Source organism: Candoia aspera, chromosome 4 (assembly GCF_035149785.1).
Source record: "Candoia aspera isolate rCanAsp1 chromosome 4, rCanAsp1.hap2, whole genome shotgun sequence".
NCBI classification, from domain to species: Eukaryota; Metazoa; Chordata; class Lepidosauria; order Squamata; family Boidae; genus Candoia; species Candoia aspera.
Window position 1 is genome coordinate 65,017,056 of NC_086156.1, and position 20,561 is coordinate 65,037,616.

The 20,561-nt window shown below is 40.6% G+C and overlaps 1 protein-coding gene and 1 long non-coding RNA gene across 5 annotated transcripts in view; one reads left to right on the forward strand and one right to left on the reverse strand.

Annotated features, from left to right (window-relative positions):
• GALNT1 (polypeptide N-acetylgalactosaminyltransferase 1) overlaps positions 1 to 20,561 on the forward strand; it is a 96,941-nt gene that overhangs the window by 58,520 nt on the left and 17,860 nt on the right. For all 4 annotated transcript variants that reach the window (XM_063300319.1, XM_063300320.1, XM_063300321.1 and 1 more), the window contains 3 exons: positions 5,276 to 5,393; positions 5,661 to 5,841; positions 12,220 to 12,359. In XM_063300319.1, the coding sequence (XP_063156389.1) occupies positions 5,276 to 5,393; positions 5,661 to 5,841; positions 12,220 to 12,359 (439 nt within the window). The remainder of the gene's footprint in view (positions 1 to 5,275; positions 5,394 to 5,660; positions 5,842 to 12,219; positions 12,360 to 20,561) is intronic.
• On the reverse strand, positions 9,170 to 12,071 carry LOC134495139 (uncharacterized). The gene is made up of 3 exons (XR_010067787.1): positions 11,552 to 12,071; positions 10,403 to 10,546; positions 9,170 to 9,595 (listed from the first exon to the last, which is right to left on the reverse strand). It is a non-coding gene; the product is annotated as an uncharacterized LOC134495139 (long non-coding RNA).

The following is a 20,561-nucleotide window of genomic DNA, read 5'->3' on the forward strand; positions in this document are numbered from 1 at the left end:
TATATATTTCTCCACTGCCCATCTCGTGCAACAATGACTCTGGGCGGTTTACAATAAATAAAAGAATAAAATCATTATAAAATATAAATATGAATAAATATTGTATAAAATATAAAATATAAAATAAATATGAAGTCCCAAGATGGTCTTAATGAAATTTACCAGGGCCGCATCATGGTACCAGCCACCTCCACAATCAACTATCCCCACTTTTGCCCCAAGCGGTGTGGCATAGCCAGGTCTTAACTCCCTTTCTGAAGGCCGGGAGAGTTTCCAACTTAATCAAAATAATGAAAAGAAGAGCCAAACTATTTCACTGGGATATTAATTGAGCTTATAGTTTCTGATGCGTCTTAACTGTGCTGAAGCAGATTTTTCATGCCCTATAATATACTATTATTAATACTAAGCTAAAAAACCTATACCTGAACTAAGAATAACCTAAAACTTGAGAATAAAATCATGGTGTTGTTTAAAGCTAAAAGCTATATCCCTGATCAAAACTAAACAGTTACACTGAGCTAAGGTTACAATCCTTCTCAGCTTGAAAATTGTGATAGAATTTATATATCCCACAGGTCTTACTGAGGGAGATTGGCCACTTAAGGAAACATCCTTGGATAGTTAAGACTGGTCAAATTGTCTTTCTGTGTCCCGCACACACTGTGTCAATACCTTTTTGGCCTATTTGTATCCTACAAATGTGAGAGCTTCCTTTTTAAGACCCATAGAAGTGCAGCTGTTCTGGTAGATATCTCCTCCATCCAGCATTGAAATTATCTGTTGATGTCAAAGGGGACAAGCTTATAGGCAGGTATAGTTTTAACCACTAGGTTTTTAAAAAGACCCAAATCTCAATTTCAGTCCTAATACGTTTGCTATGTCTGAGGCACAGCATAGAACTTGAAAGAGGTTTTGTAGAATTTAGATTGTAGTTTCCAATTTTAGATAGTAACCATTGAAAATAAATACAGACAGACAGACAGACCTAGCTGGGAACACTCTTTGGCAGAGAATAGCTTTAAGGCATCAGGAATAAATATGGCACCCCTTGATCAATAGAAAGTTCCAGTTGCTGAAGTTGATTTTGGGCATTCTGAATTACATTGTCTAAGTGAGGATTTTTCCCACTGGAAGCCTTGAAAAACAATTCCAAGATATTTAATAGTCTTGGTTTTCTCAGTTTGAGTTGTTGTTTATTTGTTTAGTCACTTCCGACTCTTCATGACTTCATGGACCAGCCCACGCCAGAGCTTCCTGTCGGTCGTCAACACCTCCATCACCTCTAGAATATCATCCATCCACCTTGCCCTTGGTCGGCCCCTCTTCCTTTTGCCTTCCACTCTCCCTAGCATCAACATCTTCTCCAGGCTGTCCTGTCTTCTCATTATGTGGCCAAAGTATTTCAGTTTTGCCTTTAATATCATTCCCTCAAGTGAGCAGTCTGGCTTTATTTCCTGGAGGATGGACTGGTTTGATCTTCTTGCAGTCCAAGGCACTCTCAGAATTTTCCTCCAACACCACAGTCCAAAAGCATTGATCTTCCTTCTCTCAGCCTTCCTTATGGTCCAGCTCTCGCAGCCATATGTTACTACAGGGAGCACCATTGCTTTAACTATGCAGACCTTTGTTGTCAGTGTGATGTCTCTGCTCTTAACTATTTAATTGAGATTTGTCATTGCTCTTCCCCCAAGGATTAAGCGTCTTCTGATTTCCTGACTGCAGTCAGCATCTGCAGTAATCTTCGCACCTAGAAATATGAAGTCTTTCACCGCTTCTACATTTTCTCCCTCTATTTGCCAGTTATCAATCAAGCTGGTTGCCATAATCTTGGTTTTTTTGAGGTTTAGCTGCAAGCCAGCTTTTGCACTTCCTTCTTTCACCTTCATCATAAGGCTCCTCAGTTCCTCTTTGCTTTCAGCCATCAAAGTGGTATCATCTGCATATCTGGGATTGTTAATGTTTCTTCCAGCGATTTTAACCCCAGCCTTGGATTCCTCAAGCCCAGCATGTCGCATGATGTGTTCTGCATACAAGTTGAGTAGGTAGGGTGAGAGTATACAGCCCTGCCGTACTCCTTTCCCAATCATAAACCAGTCCGTTGTTCCGTGGTCTGTTCTTACTGTTGCTACTTGGTCGTTATACAGATTCTTCAGGAGGCAGACAAGATGACTTGGTATCCCCATACCGCTAAGAACTTGCCACAATTTGTTATGGTCCACACAGTCAAAGGCTTTAGAATAGTCAATAAAACAGAAATAGATGTTTTTCTGAAACTCCCTGGCTTTTTCCATTATCCAGCGGATATTGGCAATTTGGTCCCTAGTTCCTCTGCCTTTTCTAAACCTAGCTTATACATCTGGAAATTCTCGCTCTATGAATTGCTGAAGTCTACCTTGCAGGATCTTGAGCATTACCTTACTGGCATGTGAAATGAGTGCCACTGTTCGATAGTTTGAACATTCTTTAGTGTTTCCCTTTTTTGGTATGGGGATATAAGTTGATTTTTTCCAGTCTGATGGCCATTCTTGTGTTTTCCAAATTTGCTGGCATATAGCATGCATTACCTTGACAGCATCACCTTGCAAGATTTTGAACAGTTCAGCTGGGATGCCATTGTCTCCTGCTGCCTTGTTATTAGCAATGCTTCTTAAGGCCCATTCAACCTCACTCTTCAGGATATCTGGCTCTAGCTCACTGACCACACCGTCAAAGCTATCCCTGATATTGTTATCCTTCCTATACAGGTCTTCTGGGTATTCTTGCCACCTTTTCTTGATCTCTTCTTCTTCTGTTAGGTCCTTGCCATCTTTGTTTTTGATCATACTGATTTTTGCCTGGAATTTACCTCCGATGTTTCTAATTTTCTGGAAGAGGTCTCTTGTCCTTCCTATTCTATTGTCTTCTTCCACTTCCGCGCATTGCTTCTTTAAAAATAATTCTTTATCTGTTCTGGCTAACCTCTGGAATGTTGCATTTAATTGGGCGTATCTCCCCCTATCACTGTTGCCTTTTGCTTTCCTTCTTTCTTGGGCTACTTCTAGTGTCTCAGCAGACAGCCATTTTGCCTTCTTGGTTTTCTCTTCCTTTGGGATGTATTTTGTTGCCACCTCCTGAACAATGTTGCGAACTTCTGTCCATAGTTCTTCCGGGACCCTATCTACTAAGTCCAGTCCCTTAAATCTATTCTTCACCTCCACTGCATATTCCTTAGGAATATTAGTGAGCTCATATCTAGCTGATCTGTGGGTCTTCCCTAATCTCTTTAGTCTGATCCTAAATTGTGCAAGAAGAAGTTCATGATCGGAACTACAGTCAGCTCCAGGTCTTGTTTTTACCAACTGTATAGATGTCCGCCACCTTTGGCTGCAAAGGATGTAGTCAATCTGATTTCGGTGTTGTCCATCTGGTGAAGTCCACGTATAAAGCCATCTCTTATGTTGTTGGAAGAGAGTGTTTGTTATGCAGAGTGAGGTTTCTTGGCAAAATTCTATCAGCCTATGTCCTGCTTCATTTTGTTCTCCCAGGCCATGCTTACCTGTAATTCCAGGTGTCATCTGACTGCCCACCTTAGCATTCCAGTCTCCTGTGATGAAAATAACGTCTCTTTTAGGCGTGTTGTCCAGTACGTGCTGCAGATCCTCATATAACTGCTCTACTTCAGCTTCTTCAGCATCTGTGGTTGGGGCGTATATTTGGATCACTGTGATGGCTTGCCCTGAATTCGAATTGAGCTCATTCTATCGTTTTTTGGATTGTATCCAAGCACTGCTTTAGCCACTTTACTATTAATTATGAAGGCTACTCCATTTCTTCTGTGGTCCTCTTGTCCACAGTAGTAGATCTGGTGGTCATTTGATGTGAAGTGGCCCATTCCAGTCCATTTCAATTCACTGATGCCCAAAATGTCTATCTTTAATCTTGACATCTCACCAATAACCACATCCAATTTGCCCTGGCTCATAGATCTTACATTCCAGGTTCCAATAGTGTGTTGATCCTTAGAATATCGGATTCGCCGTTCACCACCAGCACCGTCGGCTGCTAGCCGTCCTTTCGGCTTTGAGCTAGCTGCGTCATCACGTCTGGGGCTAGTTGAACTCATCCTCTGTTCCTCCCCAGTAGCATTTTGACCATCTTCCGCCCTGGGGGTCTCATCTTCCAATGGTATACCGACATATCTCTGGTTGTACCGATCCATTTAGTTTTCACGGCAAGAATACTGGGGTGGGTTGCCATTACCTTCCCCAGGGATCACATTTAGTCTGACTTCTCTGTCATGACCTTCCTGTCTTGGGTGGCCCTTCACGGTTTAGCTCATGGCATCATTGAGGTGCTCAAGCTCCAGCACCACGACAAGGTAACAATCCTTTGCTGAAGCTCAATTTGAGAATTCAGGATTTTTGTTTTTTCACATTTTTTTTTACTAATTCTTCATCCTTGCAATAAATGGCAAGGGATCTCAAAGCATGTTTTAAATTTGCTGATGATCCTTAATAAACTGATCAGATGATAATTATCTAGGAAGTCTCTTTTCTCCTTTTTGTAAATAGGCTTTATTATTGCTGTTCCCTGATCTTTCAGAATCATCACAGTCCAATCAATAAAAGAATGGGGAGGCTGGAACTGGAACCTGCCACTTAGCTCAGAATCTGGCTTGCTATGCTAAACCTTTCTTTTTGTAGTAACTTTGTAAAAATCATACCCACATAGTTTAATGGATCCAGCAAGTAAAAATATACTAATCCTACTGGAATCATATGTATCTTAAATAAGAATGAATTTAATTTAATTTAGATCATTTTAGCTACATTATAAATAAGGTTTAACTTTGGAGCAATACAGATGGGGTAATAATTGTCACCCCTACAATGTAGACTCCACAATAGACTAAAAACTACTTTTATTTAGATTGATTATAGTAATATAATCTTGCAAGTCTGATTGTGCTCCCCTCGTTCCTCTGGTATATTCATGTGAATTGGGGTGGGAGGCCTGAGTTGTTTTCGTAATCCTCCCCCATTTTTTCAGCTTAAGCAATGTTTCCCTTTTTGTTGCTTTAGTAATGGATCTCTCTTCATCAACGTCATCCTCTTTACTCTCTACAATAACAGAATGTTGTAGTGTATATCTACAAAGCTCTGGAGAAAGCTGATGTCTTCTTGTTTCTCAGAGGTCCTGTTTTATCTTTTTTTGATTGGCACTCACCATTTGAGCTCACTGTTAAGCATTGATAAATCACATTTCAGTTCAGAAAATTTTATCCTTCTTTTAGGACACCTACAATGGCAGGAGGCCTCTTTTCCATAGATAGAGATTATTTTCAAGAAATTGGAACATACGATGCTGGAATGGATATATGGGGAGGAGAAAACCTAGAGATTTCATTCAGAGTAAGAAATATCCTTTTAAATTCCATGTGTTTTGGCATAATTTGCAATAGAAACAGAAGGGCCTTCACATAGATGTTTCTGGAGCACTATCAAAGGCATACATGAGCCTTGCTCATGTGCCAAGATGGAGTGATACAAAGGGAGCACCTGAGGATTCAGTGCCTACAAGTCAGGTTTTAATATACAACTATAATTTATTTTAAATTGTCTAGGAACTACATTAATTATTTTAAATGATTTTTAATAGTTGTTGTTTGGCATTTTCAGATTTGGCAATGTGGAGGAACTTTGGAAATTGTGACATGTTCACATGTTGGACACGTTTTTCGAAAAGCCACTCCTTACACTTTTCCAGGAGGCACTGGACAGATTATTAATAAAAATAATAGGCGACTTGCAGAAGTTTGGATGGATGAGTTCAAAAATTTTTTTTACATAATTTCTCCAGGTGAGCAAGGAACCTTTAGCATAAAAAACCCAGTAATTAAGATTGAACTACCTAGTTTGGTATTGATACGATATGATTTCTACCCATCATTGGGTGGAATTAGATCTGCCGTTACTTGGATTTCATTATATTTTATATTTATATTTATTGATTATCAATATTATTCTGATTTTATTGAATTTTAAATTGTTTTATTGTGAACCGCCCAGGGTCCCCCGAGTGGGGGAGATGGGTGGTAATAAAAATATGATAAATAAATAAATTTTTATTTTGGGTTTCTAGTTGTTTTTGGTTCTAATTTGTATAACACATAAAGTTTGTTTAATAACTCTTGTGCAAAATAGTTTCTCTCAAATATTAATGACCCAATTTGCCTTTTTGCAATTTATGTTGAATATACATTGGGTATACCTTACCAACTGTTTAGATTAAGACCTCTTCACTGTCCACTTCATCTGTCCACTTCATAAGCTATGGTACTATTGACTTCATAAGTTATGTGGTAAATATATATATTGTACATTATGGCAGTTGGAAATGAACCTGCTGTAAAATGTAATATTTCTTTTAAAGATCTAAAATACACTTGATGTATCTTCATTTCCTGCACTGAAAAGTGGCTCTTTCTTGGGAAAACATGAAATAGCATAATACCTAAATGGCTGTCCTATGCCATTTAACTATAATACTATTTCCTGCCATCTTTCATACCCGGGGTTCATACTCTGGTTTATTTTACATGTTATTGTGCCTATGCCAGATTTAGTGATTTGTCAATTGTCTATCTAAATTGACTTAATTAGTGATTTATACGTAAAGGTATTTTTTGTAACTGATGTGTTTATTATTTGTCTGGTGCTCTGGAATGGTGAAAAGAATGTAAGATACAGTTTGCAAGCGACCCTGAAAATGATGATGGAAAAAGAGTCAGAATGTTATTAATTATTCTTGATTAATTAATGTTAATTAATATTATTACTTGTGCCCTCCCCTACAACTAAAATAATATTTAAACAACTTTAATGGCTGCCCAGACTCCACTGAAAAAGAAGGGTCTTTGGGGTCTTCCAAAATATCAGGTGGGGGGGGATTAGGCACATTCCATAAGATTGGGGCCACAACCAAAAAGCTGGTCTTCTGGCCCACTTCTCCTCTCAACAGGAAAGAAGCCTAAGCAGGTTCTCTCTGGATGAGTTTACAGGATGGGAAGTTCACTCTGAATAAGGCAGTCCCTGGTATAGTATTTTAAAACTTGACTATTGTCTATACAATTTAGTAATTTTTACAATACTGTACAGCTGTGTGTACTCAGAGAATAAGATAGTTAGGAAACTAAGGTTATCAGTATTGTAGGTCTCTTTTTCATACAAATTTTAAAGCCCTAGAGCAGCTAATTACTGGGACAATGAAAGTTTTCAATATTTATATTTGAATAAATATCTTTATTACGGTCTTTGACCAGCAATAAAAGAAAATAGTTTAATCCAACAGTTTGTTGTCAGGAAAAAGGAAAACAATAAAACAGTGAAATAATATATCTAATTAAAAGTTTTGCATAATTGTATAATTTGATAATATTTGGCCACCTGGTGTATGATTGTAGAGTCAGCATCCCTTAAAAAGAAATAAATGTAAAATCTATCAGTATGACCCTCAAATTTAGGGAAGATTGGGGAGATCAGAGCACGTCTTGGGACATCATAAAAAGGACCCCGTATGATGACCTGGGCAAGAATTTCTACCTCCCTGGATCCACAAGGGCAAAGGCTCTGTGAATAAGGAGTCCCATGAAGTCTTCCTGCCAGCAGTGCTGAAGGGGGGGCATCAAAGTGGGCTCTGGAAAAGGCCCTTCTGTATTTCCTTAAGGAGAGATTGTACAGATAATCTGCAGTAGAGGGTTTGCGGCTATCTAGAATTTGATGATAGAATTCGGGAGCACTGGTAATATCATTTTAGCAATCAACATCCCTAATTCTTTCTTTTACTATTGGCTTAAATATTTTTAAAGGCCAAGACTGCAAAGTTCTTTTGTACAGCTATAGTGCCAATGAGATTGGTAGCTGTCTGACGACAGCATAGGCATCAGGCCTGTAGGGTCGAACATGATTTTGAGTCCTGAAGTTAGAATCCTGATCAAGGCTTGAGCTGTAATACTTGGCACGTTAGCTTCAAGCCTCAAAACTGCATTGGGGGTGCATTTTGGGATACCAAACAAAGACCTGTGGAAATTCAACTGGATTGTTTCATAAACCCTTAGGTTTATGTATGGGCCAAGATGTATCCCATAAAGTAGTTGGGCAACTGTTTTGGCCATGAACAGTTTAATTGCTGCTGGGATATAATTTGCCCCCGTTGCCTGTAAAATTTTATTATTGCTTGTGAGCTCTTTTGGGAAGTAGAAGTGGTGTAATTTACCTGGGCTGTTAATTTCGTAGAGGCCTGAAATGCTATGCCCAGGTATTTAAAACATTTAACTTGTTCTAATTCATGGGAGTCAATTGCTCACTTTTGTTTTTGTCTTTTATTAGAAAAAGCTAGGACTTTAGATTTGTCATACTTGATTATTAATTGTTCCTCATTACAGTAGGATGCCAAGGTTCTTAGTGCCCACTTCGTGCCTATAGAAGACAAGGAGAGAAGAACTGCATCATTTGCATAGGGTAAAATTGGGAGATGTCTGTCAGCCAATTTAGGTGCATGGATATCAACTCTCCAAAGAGTTTTAATCAGAGCGTTGATATAAATGTTAAAAAGCAACGGTGCTAAAATGCATCCTTGTTTCACCCCTTAACAGTCTGTATAAAATCAGAAAGGTCCCCTCCTCAGTTACATCTTACTCTAAGGCTGGTTTTGTAGTATAGCTTATAAATTAGGAGCAAGAATCTTTTGTCTATAGCAGATCTGCTCAGAATGTCCCAGAGTCTTACCCTTGAGATATTATCAAAAGCTGCCTTGAAATGGCCTGCAGTGAGGCGGCATAGGATTCCAATAATGCTGCTTTAGCGGCAATACAAGATTTGTTAAACCAGCTCTTAGAATGCCATCCCATCCTGGTCGGGTTGGTATTCGCCTTTGTTACAAAAGGTTGGAGTTTAGTTATGAGATCAGGATATACATCAAGTGTGCTGCTATCTTGTGGAATGGTTGGGTCTGAGTGTGCCCCAAAGTTACAGAGGGTTCCTTCCTCTGAATGAAACCATTGGGCTATCCTATCTTCAAGGGAGTTATTCCATCTGACGCTGTAAGAGCCATCTTCCATCAGGCATTTTGAATCAACTTTAACTTGGTTCCTAATTGTGCGTTGCCTAAATTTACAAGTAAAGTAAGTGGAAGGTGGTCACTTTCAACCTAGGGACTATGCCAAAGTGCTTAAGGTGAGGGGCCAGGTCTCTAGAGATTATTAAATAATCTATAGTGGATAACTTGTGAGCTGACCAAAATGTATATTGCCCAGGGAAATCATTTTGGACAGAACCATTTAACACTTGAAGGTTAAGCTTATTTACAAGATGCAGCAACCTAAAGCCAGCTAGGTTGTATTTTGTGTCTTTGAAGGATCTGGACAGAAATGATGGTTCAATTACTTCTTCAGGGGGACAGGCCTTGAATGTTCATAGAGAGCTTCATCATTACAACCAACCCTTTCGTTGAAATCCCCATCTATTAGAATTTATGCACTGGGAAACTTATTCATACAAAGGGTGAGGAAGGTATCAACCTGATTCCAAATTTGGGTGATCTGTGACTAAAGCTGCTGAGGAGGAAGAAAGAAATTAATACATAGTAAGGAAAGTTGTTCAAAGACTAACAATACTGATACAGCATTCTCAAAATGGGGTAGTTGTTTTACAGTTTGAACACGTAAGTTAGTGGCTATAAATAGACGAAGTATCCCTTTGGGTCTGCCACCTATGAGGCTAGGCTGTGCAGGAGCTAGCGGAGAAAAGTAGTTAGGGATTAAAATTTCCTCAGCATCCATGTCTCTTGCAAAATATGTCAGTTTGGGACAGAAATCCAAGAAAATCAGGGTCTGCTTGTTTTGGGGCCCATCCAGCTATATTCCAAGACAGGACTGAGAGATTATTAGCAGAATGTAGTTGTCAGTTTGCTGGTTCTCCCAGGGTGCTGTCTCTGGATAGTTGTTCAGAAGGAGCAACACTTGGGTTGAACAAATTGGTGATTGGGGGAGAAGACAAAGACTAGTCTTCCTGTTGACAGGGTGGATAGTGTCCTGAGTCTGAGGTAATTCCATAGGGGAAGTTTTATGGGTAGACCAAATAAGGCTAGATTGGGGGTCAAAGTCAGAGGATTGATTATGTTCAGGGTTCACGTGGAGAGAATTAATTTGCAGGGAAGAATCACTAAGTAAACTATCTTAAAACTAAATAAAAGAGTAACTAAGAGTTAAGAGCTCACTAAAAATGCTGTCACTCTGTGGCCATCTTGTTTTCCCCCCACCTATATATATTTAAATAACCCAAATTTGATAGGAAAATAAGCTTTTTAAACATTTAACAGTACCATCAATTAAATATTTTTGCTGCTTGATTAAGTTGCATACCATAAATGTAGGCAGGCAAATCCTTCAAGGTAGGGCAGATCAAGAAATGGGCATGGCAAGGATTCCAAGAATGCATTTTCTTGTAGTAAGATAGAATAACGGAATCTTGTAAGTTGCCCAAGTTTCTCTCTGTCCTATTTTATGCTAAAGAAAATGAAGGTGGGATTTTTTTGAACATCTCTCTCACACTTCCTTATTTGCATGTCCTCCCTTAATGGCTCATTCCTTATTCCTTCCTTCCCTGTGCCTAAGGTCAATTCTCCATTCTGTTAGATACCTGTGGTTGAATGACTTTGAGGAATGGGATCAGATTCCAAGCTCCACACCAATTAAATCATCTGGCTTTCAGGAAGGAGTATCAAAATATTCTTAGTAAGAATATATAAATGTTGGCTTGTGGGTAGTTGACTCTGGAACAATCTACATGCTTCTTTTTGAAGGAATGTGTGAGATAATTAAAGCAGGGTAACCAGTGTGCCAGACAGTGCCCTCAAGAGGCTCAGAGTAGCTCTGGTCACCTTGGACTTTCCTTAGAAACAAAGTCCTCAGGGAAAAAGGCCCAACTAGTATTGACCAAGGGCAGTTTATGGTGCCAGTGAAGACCAGAGAACACGGTTTTGGGGAAGGGCCTCATTTCATGACTTACGGACAATATGGGCCAATCTGGGATGCTGGAAGTTCCCATTCCCAGCCATAATTCAAGGTCTTACTTTCACAAACATTTTCCAAGGGGCATGAGCATCTTTATTAAATATAAGCATAGCTCTTGATTAATTCTTAATATTGATGATGATCTGGGATGATAAGGAAATATTGTTTCCTAATAGTTACATTGTCTTCAAATCTGTCTGCTTTAAATAAATAGTAATGCTAAAACAGTCTTTATTAATCTAAGGATGCATGCATGTGAAACAACACTTCAAAATGATGAATATAATAGTAATCTGTCTTTTCCACATTGGTGTGGTACCTCCTCTGTCTTATTTTTTTCACCCACCAAGAACCCTAATACTGTTCTGGGTCTTCTAAGTCCCTCATCCCTGTACCTGTCATTTCAACTTCAATTTCCATACAAACAATACAAAGATGGGAGAAAGGAAATAATGTAATTCCCCTCTCCCCAGTTATAGATACCTTATGCACATATACCTGTACCTCTGTTCCCATTTTCTTGTTTATATTTTTTGTAGCTGTGGTCTCTGTAGCTCTCTGTGCTGTATGTAGTTATGAAAATGTCCAAGCTGGAAAAACTTCTCTTGCACAAAAAAGTTGTGAGCTATTGATATAAAATACAGGGTACTTAATCAATTTAAAACAAGAAACATTGCCTGCAAATTTAACAGTCTTCTTAATTAATGAATAAAACTTAAAGCTCCTTCATACTCCCTGCTATTATTTGTCTGACATTTTGTATACTTAATCCCTTTTTAAAGAATTTTACTTTCTGCCACTTTAATTTTGTTGGGAAAAAATAGAGTAGTTTATTGATATCCAGTGATACAGGGATTTGAATTCCAAAATAATTGGACTGAAGTCCTGAGTCTAATCAGGGAATGTCCTAACTATATTTGAAACCAAAGAGCTGATTATTGAGTTATGGAGCTACTTTTCAAACCAAATTTGTATGCACGCCTAATATTCAGTTTAAAATCCAGCATATTACAGTTTTTCAGAGCCCTTTTTCAAAGATATGTGTAAAGATTGGTGTTCTGAAGTAATATGATTGACTGAATTTATTTCACTAGAACTTTGTGACAGACAGTAATAATACTGTTGTTCTCTGGCAGAACTTAACAATAATATATACCTCTTTACAGGGGTTACAAAGGTGGATTATGGAGACATTTCTTCACGACTTGGACTAAGACACAAGCTACAGTGCAAGCCTTTTTCCTGGTATTTAGAGAATGTTTATCCTGATTCCCAAATACCACGGCACTATTTCTCTTTGGGAGAGGTAACAATTTTATATATAATACCATATAGTATGTAGTAAAATAAATGTGTCATATCTAAACACACGTGCTTTTTCATTTGGAAACCAATAAAGTTTGGTGCAGTGGAATTAAGGCAGATTTTTCCTGTGGGTGAAAGTCTATCTGTAATAGAGGAATTTAGGACTGTATAACCATTTTTATATTGCTTTGAAGTAAGCTTTCAAACGAAGTTATTTTCCAGTCATTAAGGATGCCAGAGTTTACATCATGCCACGGATAGATATTTTGCCATAGCAAACCATTTTTAAATATAAATAATTACAAATTTACAATTATAAACAAAAATAGAAAACCTTTGTTTTCTCAAACTTCATTTCATTTAATTCGGTTTTAAAGATGTGTATACTATTCCAAATATGATTTAACATACTAATAACACTAATAAAAATAGATACAAAGTATTAAAAAGCCTAACTAAATACAAATAAAAAAACCCAAGCAGTATTTTTTATTTTAAAAAAATATATTAAATTTTAATATTATTAAAATTAATTTTTTATTAAAAAAAAAAATTAAAAGCCTGAGCAATAGTAGGTAAAATTATACTTTTGCTGACTTCCAAATGTTTTGTAGAGTCAAAAGACTTTGCTGATTTTTCAGAAAGCTAGCCTCTGAAGAAACTGTGTTGTCCTGTTCCAAGGAAAAAGCAAAAGACTCCTAGCAGGATCTAATCTCAGCTTCTAGAAAGTTTGCAGCATACCCAGATTTTTAAACAAAAGAAATATTGGGCTTAAGATCAAAACTGATAGCAGAAAACAACCACATTTTATGTCTTAGCAACATCAGAACTTGTGGGATCATATAGTTGAAATAGACCTCAGAAGTTATCTAATCCAGCCCCTAACTTGGCACAAGATCTACTAAAACATTTCAGATGGCTATCTACCCTTTGAATTACTCCTTAATATCAAACCTGAATCTACTTCTCTGCAGTTTCAAGTCATTGGTTCTGGTCTGCCAGAGAGCAAGTCTCCTCCTTTCTTTTATGACAACCCTTTAAATACCCGGAAGACTGCTATCATATCTTCCCTCAGTCTTGTCTTCTGCATGCTAAATAGAGCTCTGTGGAGTCTGTGCTCCTGATAATACATGCCAACATAGCATTTTTTAAAAGCATCACACTGTTGGCTCATGTTCGACTTGTGATCTACTAGACCACCCAGATTCTTTTCATGTGTACTTTCTATCAAGTCCTATCTCACCCTTTTTGTAGTTGTGTCTTTTATTTTTTTCTCCCCAGATGCAAGACTTTACGTTTCTCCTTGTTAATTTCTGTGCTTTATTGGAAATTGCTTTTTTTCATTGTGGTCTTTCTGACCCATGTGGGCATTGTGCCAGCATAGTTTGGTCCAGCGATGGCTTCCTGAGGAAAGTGTGTACGACTGCCTACTTTACAGACAGTGGGACCACCCCTTCTCTCAAGGAAGAATTGACCATTGCCAGAATCCAACTACATGTCACCTCTTAGCCAGCCAGGAGGTACATGGGTCTAATATGCAAGTGGCTGAGCTGGCAGCCCCAAGAACCCTGTCAAACTATATCTTCTTAGTCCTTCAATGATCTATTGTTTTTCAGTTTGGAACCTCAGTTAAATCCCTTACAGTCTTGAGGAAGTAGCCATGTTTTCTCTAAGACTGCATATTGTGAATAAAAAATCTAGTGGCTATCATCTTGGTTTCCTAGCTTTCTAAATAGGGACTCTTTGGACAGAAAATCAATTTGCAATCCATTAAAAGGTTCTCGATCCAGAACTATCCTTTGCCCACAAGGGTAATTCACTGTTACCTGTATCACTGGAGAGCTATCTTATTTACTTTTATCCTAAGCTGTTTCAGCTTGGGTGTGTGCTGCATTTCCAGTGTTATTTGGATAGGACAAAGAGACATAAGGATTAACAAAGCCATTTCATTTCATTCCAGTCTAAAGCCTTGAAAGGTAAAATGTCTAATTCAACTGACTGTAGATGGATTAAGAAAAGCATTGTCTATTTTGGTAAGCTATAAGGAAGCATCCATCAGAGAATTGCAGCCCATTCCAAAGAGGTGACAGATATACCTGTGGTCTTTCAGAATAATTTGATGTTATTCACAAAGAAATTTTGTTGGGATACCCTCATACGTTTACTGAGCCCTAAAAATACATATTTCCTCTTAAAATAATAAAGCCTTTAATAAAAAAGTATTGCAGAAGTTCCAGCTTCAGCAAAGGATCGCTACCTTGTCGTGGTGCTGGAGCTTGAGCACCTCAATGAGCTAAACCGTGAAAGGCCACCCAAGATGGGAAAGTCATGACAGAGAGGACAGACTAAATGCGATCCTTGGGGAAGGTAATGGCAACCCACCCCAGTATTCTTGCCGTGAAAACTAAATGGATCAGTACAACCAGAGATCTGTCAGTATACCATCGGGAGATGAGACTCCCAGGTTAGAAGATGGTCAAAATGCTACTGGATGAGTTCAACTAGCCCCAGATGTGATGACGCAGCTAGCTCAAAGCCAACAGGATGGCTAGTGGCTGACGGTGCTGGTGGTGAACGGCGAATCTGATGTTCTAAGGATCAACACACTATTGGAACCTGGAATGTAAGATCTATGAGCCAGGGCAAATTGGATGTGGTTATTGGTGAGATGTCAAGATTAAAGATAGACACTTTGGGCATCAGTGAACTGAAATGGACTGGAACGGGCCACTTCACATCAAACGACCACCAGATCTACTACTGTGGACAAGAGGACCACAGAAGAAATGGAGTAGCCTTCATAATTAATAGTAAAGTGGCGAAAGCAGTGCTTGGATACAATCCAAAAAAATGAAAGAATAAGCTCAATTCGAATTCAGGGCAAGCCATCTAACATCACAGTGATCCAAATATATGCCCCAACCACAGATGCTGAAGAAGCTGAAGTAGAGCAGTTCTATGAGGATCTGCAGCACGTACTGGACAACACGCCTAAAAGAGACGTTATTTTCATCACAGGAGACTGGAATGCTAAGGTGGGCAGTCAGATGACACCTGGAATTACAGGTAAGCATGGCCTGGGAGAACAAAACGAAGCAGGACATAGGCTGATGGAATTTTGCCAAGACAACTCACTCTGCATAACAAACACTCTCTTCCAACAACCTAAGAGATGGCTTTATACATGGAGTTCACCAGTGTAATGATTGCCTATCCTAAAACACCATCAGACTCATGAACAGGTTCATAAAGATATCTGATTTATTAAAGAATAGTATGCAGGATCACAAAGAAAGCTGAGAATGGAAAAAGCACGCCAAATGCAAACTAAAAAACCCTAGGTACAAACGAGATCCCTCCCCCCATAGAATCTTCCCAGGCTCGCAATCCCAGGTGCTCCTAACGGCTCCTGATGGTCCGCGGGAAAAGTCCTTGAGTAGACCACATAACCCAAACACATTCCACAGATACAGAGCTTGGCATAATGTTTCACAGCAGCTCCCTCCCACCATAAACGCGTGTCAGCACCATGGCATGTGAAAGGTTACGATGTACAGTGCACATTGAAACAGTGAACATGACATACTGCCCCCCCAAAAGAAAGAAAAGTCTAAGCGGCAGGCTTCAAAGGGTAAGCTAAGTGGAAACAGTTAACTAAATCAGGAGCGTTAACGTGGTGAGCAGGCACCCATTCAGGATGAGGAAAGTATTTCCAGCGAATTAGGTACTGGAGGGAGCCCCGAAGCTTGCGAGAGTCAACGACCTCCTTGACTTCAAAGTGTTGTTGCCTGTCAATCATGATCAGAGCAGGAGGAGGAGGTTGGGGATGCCATTGGGAAGATTGGTGGACAGGCTTGAGCAGGCTGCAATGGAAAACAGGGTGCAAACGTTTCAAATTGTGAGGCAAATCCAACTTAACAGTAACCGGATTGACAATGCCAGCAATAGGGAAAGGACCAATGAATTTGGGAGCAAGTTTTTTTGATGGCTGTGGGGAAAGCTAGGCAGGTCCAGAGCAGCAACCAGATCAGGGTGAATCAGACACCTGGAACACCCAGAGTCAACTAAAGCCTCTGTAGTCTTTGTGCGGGAGCCCAATTTCACTTTTACTGCTAGAGTTGGACAGTCAGCACTCACCATAGCATCTTTGCGCCCATCCTCCTCCACCTGCCTGCAGGCGCTTTTCAAGGCAGTTGGCTGGCGTTTCCCGCCAGTTCCTTAGAGTCATCTTCAACCTCTCCCGAGAAGTAGGGTACTTCTTCAGCGTAGGCCACCCCCTTGGCTGCCGTCATCCGCCGCGATGAGGGCGGCGATTTGGCCGGCAGTTTGCCCGCCTTGACTCCAGCCTTGACTTTTGGGCAATCAGCTGCTCGGTGTCTTTCTTTTCCGCATTGGAGACACCCTTCGCATAGCACCGATCTCTCTCCTCTTCCCAGGCTCTGTAGCCTGGCCGGGCAGCAGTTGCGGCACTTCGGGGTCCCCTCATGGTGGCTGGTTGCCTTTCCGGTCGCTTGGTTTGCATGTAGGTATGCTAGACATGCTTAGCCTTGCCGGCCAGACAGATCCATTCATACAATGTCTCTGGGTCGTCTCTGCACAACGCCCACTGCAGGACGTCCCTATTGAGTCCCTCTTTAAACCGTTCTATTAAGGTAGACTGGGACCAATCGGTAATTTTCCCAGCTAAAGCCTTACACTCCAGGGCATAATCAGCTACAGACAGTTGGCCCTGGCTAAGATCCTTCAGTGCCCTTTTAGCTCTTGCTTTGGCTAGCGGATCTTCAAAGTGCAGCTTTAACGCCCACATAAATTCCTCGAAATCCTTAAGCTCAGGGGAGCTAGCCTCGCTTAATTGAACATACCAATCAGCCACTCATCCCTTCAGCTTGGTGGCAATGGCAGCTATTTTAGCCTCTTCAGAAGGGAAACAGGGTCCAAACTGTTTCATATATTTTTTTGCATTAGTGAAGAAGAAAGACAACTTAGTTGGATCCCCGTCAAACTTGACAGAAAAGTCTTTCACCCCCGCTCTTGTTGGAGCTGAATTAGCGGCTGTTTGAGTGGTTGGGCCCCAGGTTACAGTAGTTCTCCTGTCTTGGGGTGGGGACACTGATGGACGGGCTCTGTGGGGTGGAGATTCATCCCGGCTTTGTCTCCGGCCTCGCTCCACCGGGTGGTCCAGGTGAGGGGATGGAGGATGATTGCATGGAGCTGGAATCTCCTTTGGGCCTCGACTGCCCCTCCCATGACAGAGACAGGGCTTTTAGCATGAACTCCATCGATTCTAATTTGGCCTCTACCACTCTTAGCCTTTCAGGGGTTTGAGATACCTCCTTCCAGGACGCCTGAGACGTCCCTGGCTGGGGTTCTCCCATTTCATCCCAGGTGATAAACTCTGCGGGCGATTCGCTGGGTGCCAGTTGCTTTGGTGCTCTCCCCTCTTCGGATCCCTCTCCCTCCGGGCTGGAACTCAAATGTTGCCGTGAAGCTGAAGGTTCTGGGGTGAGGCTCCGTTCTTCGCTCCTGACTGTTGACTCGGGCATCAAGCTAGTTGGCTCCTTGAGTCTCCCGGTCGTAGGTTTGGCTTTGGCCATCGTTAACTGTTTTCCCTCACAAGAAACTAATCTTGGCAGGAGCTAACGGTACAACTTTGGTGATTCTCAGCTTTATGTAATGATTGCCTATCCTAAAACACCATCAGACTCATGAACAGGTTCATAAGGATATCTGATTTATTAAAGAATAGCATGCAGGATCACAAAGAAAGCTGAGAATGGAAAAAGCGCGCCAAATGCAAACTAAAAAACCCTCGGTACAAACGAGATCCCTCCCCCCGTAGAATCTTCCCAGGCTCACAATCCCAGGTGCTCCTAACGGCTCCTGATGGTCCGCGGGAAAAGTCCTTGAGTAGACCACATAACCCAAACACATTCCAGAGATACAGAGCTTGACACAATGTTTCACAGCAGCTCCCTCCCACCATAAACGCGCGTCAGCACCATGGCATGTGAAAGGTTACGATGTACAGTGCACATTGAAACAGTGAACATGACAACCAGATGGAGAACACCGAAATCAGATTGACTACATCCTTTGCAGCCAATGGTGGCGGACATCTATACAGTGGGTAAAAACAAGACCTAGAGCTGACTGTAGTTCTGATCATGAACTTCTTATTGCATAATTTAGGATCAGACTAAAGAGATTAGGGAAGACCCACAGATCAGCTAGTTATGCGCTTACTAATATCACTAATGAATACGCAGTGGAGGTGAAGAATAGATTTAAGGGACTGGATTTAGTAGATAGGATCCCGGAAGAACTATGGACAGAAGTTCGCAACATTGTTCAGGAGGCAGCAACAAAATACATCCCAAAGAAAGAGAAAACCAAGAAGGCAAAATGGCTGTCTGCCCAGACAAAATTAGAAACATCGGAGGTAAATTCCAGGCGAAAATGGGTATGAGCAAAAACAAAGATGGCAAGGATCTAAGAGAAGAAAAAGAGATCAAGAAAAGGCAAGAATATACGGAAGTTCTGTATAGGAAGGATAATAATATCGGGGATAGCTTTGACGGTGTCAGTGAGCTAGAGCCAGACATCCTGAAGCGTGAGGTTGAATGGGCCTTAAGAAGCATTGCTAATAACAAGGCAGCGGGAGACGACGGTATCCCAGCTGAACTGTTTAAAATCTTGCAAGATGATGCTGTCAAGGTGATGCATGCCATATGCCAGCAAATTTGGAAAACACAAGAATGGCCATCAGATTGGAAAAAATCAACTTATATCCCCATACCAAAAAAGGGGAACACTAAAGAATGTTCAAACTATCGAACAGTGGCACTCATTTCACTTGCCAGTAAGGTAATGCTCAAGATCCTGCAAGGCAGACTTCAGCAATTCATGGAGCGAGAATTGCCAGATGTTCAAGCTGGGTTTAGAAAAGGCAGAGGAACTAGGGACCAAATTGCCAATATCCGCTGGATAATGGAAAAAGCCAGGGAGTTTCAGAAAAGCATCTATTTCTGTTTTATTGACTATTCCAAAGCCTTTGACTTTCTTTTGCTGGAAGAAATGTTAACAGTCTCAGATGTGCAGATGATACCACTTTGATGGCTGAAAGCAAAGAGGAACTGAGGAGCCTTATGATGAAGGTGAAAGAAGAAAGTGCAAAAGCTGGCTTGCAGCTAAACCTCAAAAAAACCAAGAGTATGGCAACCAGCTTGATTGATAACTGGCAAATAGAGGGAGAAAACGTAGAAGCGGTGAAAGACTTCGTATTTCTAGTTGCGAAGATTACTGCAGATGCTGACTGCAGTCAGGAAATCAGAAGACGTTTAATCCTTGGGAGAAGAGCAATGACAAATCTCAATAAAATAGTTAAGAGCAGAGACATCACACTGACAACAAAGGTCCGCATAGTTAAAGCAATGGTGTTCCCTGTAGTAACATATGGCTGCGAGAGCTGGACCATAAGGAAGGCTGAGAGAAGAAAGATAGATGCTTTGGAACTGTGGTGTTGGAGGAATATTCTGAGAGTGCCTTGGACTGCAAGAAGATCAAACCAGTCCATCCTCCAGGAAATAAAGCCAGGCTGCTCACTTGAGGGAATGATATTAAAGGCAAAACTGAAGTACTTTGGCCACGTAATGAGAAGACAGGACACCCTGGAGAAGGTGCTGATGCTAGGGAGAGTGGAAGGCAAAAGGAAGAGGGGCCGACTAAGGGCAAGATGGATGGATGGTATTCTAGAGGTGATGGACTCGTCCCTGGGGGAGCTGGGGGTGTTGACAACTGACAGGAAGCTCTGGCGTGGGCTGGTCCATGAAGTCATGAGGAGTCGGAAGCGACTGAACGATTAAACAACAACAGAAGTTCTAGATCAGTAGGACTCTGGCCTAACTTATAGCGTGATACTGTGACAGTGTTCTACTGCATCAGAAAATATTCTGCTGTATCACAAAACAAGACAAAAGTGGTTTTGTTTGTTTGTTTGTTTTACTATGAATACTGTCAATCTTACAGGGCTGTACCCTTTTATGCTTACCTTCTCTTAAAATAGCAATGATCTCTACTTTTTATCCCCCAAATCTAGGTTTCTCAGATTTCTTTTACTTTGGAAGTATTGATCTGAACTGTGGAATTGATACCCCCCCATTACCAAAGTTAGGTCTTTGGTGGAGGCTTGCAATTGTTTACTTAG